The sequence below is a fragment of the Polyodon spathula genome, chromosome 12 (genome assembly GCF_017654505.1).
Source record: "Polyodon spathula isolate WHYD16114869_AA chromosome 12, ASM1765450v1, whole genome shotgun sequence".
Lineage (NCBI taxonomy): Eukaryota > Metazoa > Chordata > Actinopteri > Acipenseriformes > Polyodontidae > Polyodon > Polyodon spathula.
The window spans coordinates 8,038,486-8,047,713 of NC_054545.1; the positions used below are offsets into that span (position 1 = coordinate 8,038,486).

The following is a 9,228-nucleotide window of genomic DNA, read 5'->3' on the forward strand; positions in this document are numbered from 1 at the left end:
ATTATATATATATATATATATATATATATATATTATATATATATATATATATATATAATATATATATATATGTAGTGATACTAGATGTATCCCTTACACAAACAACTGGAAGTTGTGCATTATTATAGTTGCCATTTATAAATTAACATTAGTAAATGGCAGTCAGATATTCTGTTAAAACTTGAGTGACCCTGTTAAAGCACTTCACAACCAATTGTGCTGATGCAAATGGTCACATATACACTGCAATAGCATGATGCCAATGTTTCTAACATGAAAAACTGCAATATTGTATATTTCACGAGGGAGATGTTAATGGCAAGAAAAACAAAAATAAAGTACTGAAAACTTTTGCAACTGATTAGATTCAGTTTTTTTTAAATGGCTGTACTGTTATGTGGGAATGGGTGCTGGAACTCTACTTTTCTCTGGAGTCGCACAGGGATCGTTTTCCAGCTCGAAAGTGACATTAACAAATGAAGCAGAACCCTCTGGCTGTTCAGTGTGCGGTTCTGGACTTTCCTGGCTCTGCTGCTCCTGGAAATTACGCTCTGCCTCCTCAGACATGCGGTTCTCCTCCTCCTCCTCTTCATCCTGCAGGAAATATAGCATAATAAGTCAAAGTGAGGGAATACATGCACAACAGTTGTACAGATTGCCCTTAACTGGATGAGGACACCCAGACAGAAAATAATCTTCTCTACAGAGTTAAAAGACTGGCAGATCTAAATAATGTCAATCTTTAAACTAATTCTGATGTTGTTTACCCTTTGGGGTGATGTTACCTGATTGAGTGTGGCTCTGTTTAATCTGAGGTTTTAAAACTATTGCATCCATAAACACACACCTCCTTCTTCATCCTGTAGTACTCATCAATGGCATACTGGTATTTAGGTGTACTTATTCCAAACAGTGAGGCCATTTTTTCTCCAAGAAAGTCACACACTGAAATAAATAAAATAGATTTTACTGTTATTTGAAATATATCTTCCTACAATGATTTTGGCTCTGTCTCAACCTTCCTAGCAGACAGAAACAGTTTCCAGTCTCATTAATAGAATATTATGAAAGTACCTGATATTGTAGTAGTGGCTGCCCTCCACATGTAGAAAAAGAGGTATGGTCTCCAAGTCAGCTTTGACTGAAAAAAAAAAAAAAGTTAAAATTCTGCATTGTAGTTCACAATATTTATTTAAAAGATGTGATTTTATTTGAGAGCAAAACCAGTGGCTCTCAAAACTGTGGCCAACTGACTAGCAGGGGATATAAAGCCATCACAATTTACTACTATATACTCAGTTTTGCACTATTTGATCAATCAATTTATATTGTATTTTACATTTTGGAATAAGTAGTTAGGGTTAGGGTTAGTTAAAAGTCAAGATTGAAAATGATCATGCCCTCAATCTTAGGAGCCTAAAAACATAGTATGTGCAATTGGACAAAAAACAAACGATGACCACTTAAATTAATATCCAGTTTTGCCTAAAGCCGCACAATCAGTAAAGTTACACTTATCGTAGATATTGCTACTGAACTTATTCCCACCAGACAAGAAGAAACAATAATAATAACAATAATAATAATAATGATGCCTTTAGCAGCGTTGTGACTGAGTACTGAATCAATCATGCTTTCAGCAACCCACTTACTGGATCGACTGTAGGAAGCATTTCTTTTTTCTCCAGCTCCTGTTCTTCATCCGTGCTGTACTCTTCCATGGTGTCTCCGCTGGCGAAGTGAATAATCCGCCGTGGCACCTTCTTCTTCTGCTTCTCCTTTCCAATCTCCCCTAGTTCCACACTTTCAAAGTCTTTTCCTACATTCTGAGACATAAAATACAGTTCATGGTGTGCCTGAGCACAAAACACAAACAAACAGCCATTCAAGCCCAAGCTGAAGCCATACAGCCCGAGCCTGCATTTACCATACTGTACACTACACGTACGATATTTGTACAAAAAAAGGACTGCTCAGACATTTAAAACAATAAATAATAACTGTATTACGATCTATGGAAAGTGAAGCTGGCAAATGTTTTATCGTGATGTTTGACTTGTACTGAAATGTAGCCATACTCCATGTTCCTATACACCAGACCGTTTCCGTGTAGCTTTGCCTTGGTTCTTTTGACACTGTAGGATGTACTTCAAAATTATTTAACATATTCGTGTCTTCAATAAAATGGTGATAGGACTATACAATATGTCACTAAATGTTTAATGCAACGGCAAAAAAAAACAAAATAACTTGGGAGGAGTCTTAAACGGAGGGCCTCCCAATCGTAATTAGAAATGCGTAACGCATATAAACTCAAAATAAGTCTAACCTTTGAAACAAAAAATGTTTTAAATACATTTTTGTGAACACATAATTCATTACTTCTGTTGCAGGTACAACAGTTTCTGAAACGCAAACGAACAAAGAAGTTCCACTACGAGTTTTAGAATTGGTGATTAAATCATGTATTGTCAGCAAACAATTAAAATCATAACCACTACAGGCTAATTTACCTTACTGTCATCCATTTTTTGTCCCAATGAAACGTTGCTATTTGTTAGATAAAGCGATAGATCAGCCATCTCCAATTTCTCCTCCTACCGAGTAACTCGTTTGCTGTGCTTTCTTCGGGCGAGTATAACCAGGAAGTAAATGCTGGAGATTTAAAGAGACAGTTCTCGTTATAAGAAGTTGCGCTTTAAAAAAATGGAGGGATGGAGGACTTTGGAGATGAACAAACCGGCAGGGCAGAATATCACAAACGACTCAGTGGCTGAACACATCAAACTACTGGCAGCTGGGACAAATTGATTTTTTTTTTCATGACCTACATATTATTGTTCAAGTATAGTCTACAATAAACTTGTATCTTGCTAATGTTGTTTATCCCGTTCTACAGTCTTCTTTTGAGCATGCGAAGAAAACAGTATAACAGACCCCCCTCTACAGGAAGCAGGCAGGTATAGCAAAAATAACAGGTCGGACCATACCATAACTTTAAGCGTGTTTGTCAGCATTGTGTCACCTTCAAGCATGGGAGTAATATGGGTAATACGACGCACGTGACATAAGTTGTATTATAGAAGCTAAAATCAAGCATTTGTTTCAATACTATTATTATATTTGAATAACTAAAATAAATAAATAAAGTGTTGTTTCCCCCTGTGTTAGGTTTATGGTTCGCGCCAATGGTAGGGAAGGGGATGCTGCAGGGTGCTGTTTGTTTTCTCTAGTCAATCTCTGTTGAGTGGTCTGAGTGTTGTTTCTTGATTAGACTGTGTCTCAGAAAGACGGGTTCGTTAAATTACTTTATCAAGAGCAACAGTACATAGTGTACCGGCCATGGCTCTATGCGGGGGTGTTGGAGCCTCGGCCTTGCCCAGCGAGCTGATAGTCCACATCTTCTCCTTCTTGTCGGCCCGGGATAAGCTGTGGGCCTCGGCTGTGTGCTCCCGTTGGAGGGAGTGTCTCTTTTACCCAGCGCTGTGGCCCCAGCTCAAGCTGCGGCTCGGCAGAGGCACTGGCGGGGCAGGCTCCAGCTCTGACGAGACACCCAGGCTGGAGTTTCTCATGCGGAAGTTTGGCTCGTTTGTTCGTGAGCTGCAGCTGGAGTTTACCCCTGTCGAAGGCTACCCTGTCCGCTGGAGGGATTCCCTGAACAACTACCTGGATCAGGTGTTGTGCGTGCTGAGGAGTCTGAAAAATAACAGGTAATGAAAACCTGACAAGTGCTGCGTTATTAAATATATTGTTGGGTGGACTGTTTTATATTTTGATGGGTCGCCAGTCTATAGCTCAATGTAATGTACCATTCCATTATTAAATAAATAATTTTGTCATTAAAAATTACATGTTGAATGTTTTTAGGTGACATTTAAATATAGGCCTAATGTTTACCTTTGTTGTATTTATAAATACTTTACCGTGTTGGAAAGTACTGTCACTTTAAGTTAAATTATATAACTGCGTGGAATACACATTAAGTATTTATTATGTGTGCAAACCTGCCGCAGTTAAACCGTAGAGCTAATTTTAATGTGATGTCACTTCCATCTGACAAGCCATTTCTCCACTCCCAAAGTGATTTGAGGCTTGACCCTTTTCTAAGATTTTGTAGCAACACTGAATTTATTTTAAGTTGGATTGTGCAGTACAACAAAAGTACAGCAGTAAAAGAAAAAAAACAAACAAACGAAAGTACATTATAGAAGAATGTGATAGTCAAACAATTTACCAAACGTACGGTTCCTTTCTGTGCATTTTTTTTCCTGCTGGAACAATGGGGTTTGTACAATGGGGTTTACTCGTGTTTAAAAAATGATAGAACAGGCCAAGAGATTCGATTTCTATTAGAAGTAATGAATAAGAAAAGATGAAAATCCTTTTACGTGATATGCCCTTTTAATTTAGTTTTGAGCTTTACCAACAAGGCTATGTATAGTTCTGATAAATGGTTACAAAGCCATTGTTCAGTGTTTATTAAACCAGAAACCTTTCTTATGATAATTTTCAGAGACTACAGGCATTTGTCATCACAAAAAAAGTATTCATTTATTCAGCTTCATTACAAAGGATGTCATGGCTACCTTAGCTGAACCTTTCAACTTTCGTTTTTATCTTTCCCAGTTTCCCTAATGTGCGACTGTCATGGTGATTTGCTCCCAGCTAGTCATCCTCATAAGATTCTTGCTTGTGTTTTACAGGAATCTACAGAAGTTGAGCATGTATGGAGACACATGCATCCTCCAGGAGGAAGGGATTCTAGACAGCACCCATCTCACCCAGGTGGACCAGGGAAGCAAGAAAATTAAAGAGTGAGTTAACTTAGATGTGTTCCAGACCAAGGAAGGACAATTCCTAATCTGGAGCTTTGTGGGGCCTAGTTGCATTCCTTTTCCTGCTTTTAGTGTTTTGCTGTTTTGAGGGCACTCATAGTAACAACCAGTTTCCAAATAGTTTATCAGACGCTAATCAACAATAGTTGAAGCATTGAGAACACCCACATTTTAACAAATGCCTTTTAAAAGCAACGGAAAACATTTAATGTACTGGTAATATAATGTACATGAGGTGTGGGCACAGCATTTTTCATAATTTTTTTTTTTTTTTATTGTGGTTTAGTTTTAGGGTTTTTAGCTATGCTCTATGCTTGCAGGATAAAGCAGCTGTTTGAAGAGACCCTGGCCAGCAGCAGGCAGCTGAAATGGCTGTCTTCTGCATTCATGCTGGGTATGGTTACCCCTAACTCTCTGTCGACAATGTCCAACCTCAGTGCCAACTCCCTGGAGCATCTGAGTCTGCTGGACAACCAGGCCCCACCCCTTATTCCATCTATCGAGTTGGGGCGCCTGCTTAACCTGCACTCCCTAGCCTTGGACTTCTGTGACTTCACCTCTGAGATGTGCCAGGTACTCTCCAACAGTGACCACGTGCCTTTGCACCGACTCTCCCTCGTGCTGCACGGCACAGTGTTGCACAATAAACCACTGGACATCACGCCTGGCGAGGTGGATTGGCAGGCTCTAGTCCGCCACAGTGCCAATTTGCGGGTGTACATCATGGCACTGGATGTGCACAGCCAAGATCTGCTGAGTGTACTGAAGCCTAGCCTGCCCCTGGAGAGGATTCACTTTGACAGCTACTCCACCTGCGCCTCTGAGGCTGCCCTGGATCTCATTTCCAGGCAGTACTGCAAGACCCTCTCCCACTTCATCCTCGTGAGGGACCTGATGGAGAGGGATGACACCGGCTTCCCTGACCTCAGTGAGAACCGCAACGAGGACCCCTTGGTCCTCCTCGCCTGGAGGTGCACGCATCTCTCTCTCCTCATCATTCATGGTGAGTCTTGACATTTTAATTTGTATGGAAAATTTAATAAAAATCTGGACATTTTGGAAAGACCGTAATTTTTTAAAATGTAATTGTTAGTGCTAGATGGCAGAGACTGAAAAAATGCTACAATTACACCTATTGACAGAAATTCCAAGCCATAAGAAACTGAGTCATGTAACCTTTTAATTAAGACTGATATTGAGTAAAGTTTGTAGCATCATAACTTTAACAGTGTTTCTTTGGATTGTATTTATAGATTTCAACGCTTTCTTTTAAAAAGCTTTACATATACACACACACACACACACACACGCGTGTGTTTGTGGATCTGATCATGTTTAGATTTTCACTGCTTGTAATTTATATTCTGTGAATAAAGCATGTATGATAGTGGTGGTGTGTTCTGTAACTTCACCAGTATACCTAGGAAGGTGCATTATAAAATGATGATTTGCATCCCACTAAATTGCCGAACTACAAGTTTAGTTTGCAATTTTAGTGTGTCATTCAAAGCTGTCATGAGTAATGGTTATGTGTTTGTTTTTGTTTTTTTTAGTTTTTGGATTAATATTGTACTGTTCTGTAACACCAGGGATATTTTAATTGTTCATAGCAACATGTTTGTTTATATATATATATATATATATATATATATATATATATATATATATATATATATATATATATATATATATATATATATGTATATATTGTGCATTAGATTCATGGAAACACAACCCCAATCAAAAAAGGGAACATTTAAGGTATATTGTTTTGGGGTATAAGCAAAGTATGATTGTGTTGAAGTGTGTGTTGTATTTGGATGAAGACCTAGGCTTTTTCGGGGAATAATAATTATTCTTATTTGTGGTCTGTGAACCAGAGAGACTGTTCTCAGCTTTTAAAAAAAAAAAAAAAAAAAAAAATTGTGAAATAAGCCAAGTAAAAATAGTATCAATTTTGTTTAGGTGTTGCCATCTAGGCTAAAAAAAAAAAAAAGAGAAACATTTTTGTTTGTTATCCACAATTATCCATTTTCCGTTTTGTTCAATGTGTGTTTTTTTTTTTTTTTTTAAAACCCCAAACACTTTTTGAACATATCTGTTTGTACATTGTATTTAGGTTACACTGTGTGGGCTCACAATTTGATTGCGATATCTCGGCTCCGTGGCTCCAACTTGAAGGTGCTGGCAGTATCTGAGGAGAGCATCGACTTTGACCAGGATCAGCTGCTGTTCCAGGATGAGGACCCCATCCACAACCTGATCGAGGAGGTGTCCTTGGGCCTTAGTCGACCCTGGAACCCCATGATGGACACCAACATCGTCCTCAGTGAACCAACACAGCACTTCTTCCGGGAGATGCAGCGTTTTAGCGAGGGCATTTAGCTCGTTCTCCATGTGGCTCCTTTAGACAAATAAGGGCCACATCTTTTTCATTATTCTTAATTATTATTTTTGTTTTCCTGTAGTGTGAACTAACAATTTATGTGCTGTGTTTAATCAGTGTTAGCTCTATATTTATATCTATCTATATATCTTGCTTTTTAATCGGAGAGTATAGTCGGGTATTGGTTTAGCAGCTAATGAGTGAATGTGAGGGAAGGGGTTTCATGGCTAGCTAGCAAAATGTTTGGACGAGTGATTCTTCATAGGGTTTTTAGAGCAGTCATAAACTAGTAAGCGCCTAGTCTACCATTAGTATATCCGTCCCTGCAACTTAAATGATTGTGATCCTGTTCTGTGCTTGTCTTCCAGTGAAGGAAGGAAGACTGATGTAAACTGGTACTGTCCTGTCCTTCAGCCATCCTAAACATTTTCTAAGGTGTTGCTGAACTTAGGCAGAGGAACCTGATGACTCCATTCGATATTTACGAGTATGTGGTTATGTTTTTAACCTTCATTCCCAGGTCACTGTCAAGAGTTGCAGTCTACAAGAAGTGATGGGCAGAGCTGGGATCTAAACTTTCAACCTGCTCTGCCGCACTTGGGTCAGTAGTTTTTTAGACTCATTTTACCTCTCTTACAGATCAGATATTGTGGAAGCAGCCTATTTTCAATGCTGTCTCAGAAAGGCAGCACAGTGCTAGCTGTATGACGCAATTTATTTATTGGTCTTGAGTCACAGTTGCCTTGGATATCCAGTTGTTTCTATAAACTGCTGATCTTCTGCCTGTTACAGGTCCTGCCAGTAGTCTGCGAGTATGTTATCTGCCAGCATTCTTCAAAACAAGTTCAAAATATGACTAAAATTATTTAACATCATAAAATGTCAGGTAACAGCAAGAGTGAGCTATTTAATGTTTGTGTACGTGTGAGTTGGTTATCTGAGGTCAGTTGTCCTGCAATTGAAATTTAATTTATTAAACTACCTTTGTTCTAAACAACCAGTTAAATAGAACATATGCACTTCTTTGGTACCAGTACTGTTCACACTGACTTCATAGGCAAAGGCCTCTTACTGCAAAGAATGATGAATGCTTTAAGGAAACTTTATTTTTTTTTTTGCAGTTTTTAAAATCTTCTAAGGAATGAAATACGTGTATACTTTTGTTTGTTGCAGTTTAAACTTATACTAATTGATCATGCTGTGCCACATTCCAGAAAGTTTATTCATATAACCAATATTATCTGTTTTGTTTTCAATTGCATTTAGTTTTGTGAGTTAAATATAAGTGATGATAGTCTAAGAATATACAAACGCTTCAATGTGTTTTGCTAGGAGTAGAAATGCAAGAGTTAATGATAGAGGTTTGCCTGATGGAAATCTATCAAATCTTACCAGTGAACAATGAGCAACAATCTTTCTCAGGGTTACTGTTAGACTAAGGGGTGGGAGAGGAGTTTAAGTACTCAGGCCTGTGATTTGAAAGCTAGTCGTGAAAACCCCTTCTCAACAAGTTACTGGATTTTAATTCTGTCAGCGCCTGTGTTCGCTGCCAAAGATAATGGTAATAAAAACCTTATGAAGTGCCCACATACTGGCAGGGGCAGACCAAGGGCTGGTCAGCCAGGGTATACTGCTAGATTTACGTACTAAGAAGTCAAAGTTCGACCTGTGTGGGACACAGCTGTGCTGTGGCTTGGTCAACTACTTTAGAACTATTTAACCATGCACCTGTTTCACTGTGAAGAGTGAATGTAATTCATGAAAACAACTGAAACCGTTGGTTCTATCAAACCTGTAAGCTGCTATGAAATGTAAAGGAACATTCCACTGGGGAGTTGAAAGGCCAAATGTCTGCATGAAATCATTTTTATTTTTTTATTTGTTCTGTTAGAAAGGGGTCCAAAAGCATCCAGATAACTGGTCTATCACAAGTGACTACAATTTTTAAAATGCAGTCCTAAAAAGGGGGGGGGGGGGGGGGGGTAGTGTTACCATTAAGGTAGATGA

The 9,228-nt window shown here is 38.7% G+C and overlaps 2 protein-coding genes across 2 annotated transcripts; one reads left to right on the plus strand and one right to left on the minus strand.

Annotated features, from left to right (window-relative positions):
* Positions 1 to 49: 49 nt before the first annotated feature.
* LOC121324505 (protein FAM177A1-like) lies at positions 50 to 2,894 on the minus strand. Its single transcript, XM_041266479.1, has 5 exons — positions 2,514 to 2,894; positions 1,653 to 1,826; positions 1,075 to 1,141; positions 848 to 945; positions 50 to 594 (listed from the first exon to the last, which is right to left on the minus strand). The coding sequence occupies exons 1-5, from the start codon at positions 2,580 to 2,582 to the stop codon at positions 394 to 396; spliced, it is 609 nt and encodes a 202-aa protein (XP_041122413.1). The 5' UTR covers positions 2,583 to 2,894; the 3' UTR covers positions 50 to 393.
* Positions 2,895 to 3,101: 207 nt separating this feature from the next.
* LOC121324504 (F-box only protein 33-like) lies at positions 3,102 to 9,228 on the plus strand. Its single transcript, XM_041266478.1, has 4 exons — positions 3,102 to 3,710; positions 4,704 to 4,814; positions 5,156 to 5,838; positions 6,955 to 9,228. Exons 1-4 carry the CDS (start codon positions 3,343 to 3,345, stop codon positions 7,218 to 7,220), a joined length of 1,428 nt encoding a protein of 475 aa, XP_041122412.1. The 5' UTR covers positions 3,102 to 3,342; the 3' UTR covers positions 7,221 to 9,228.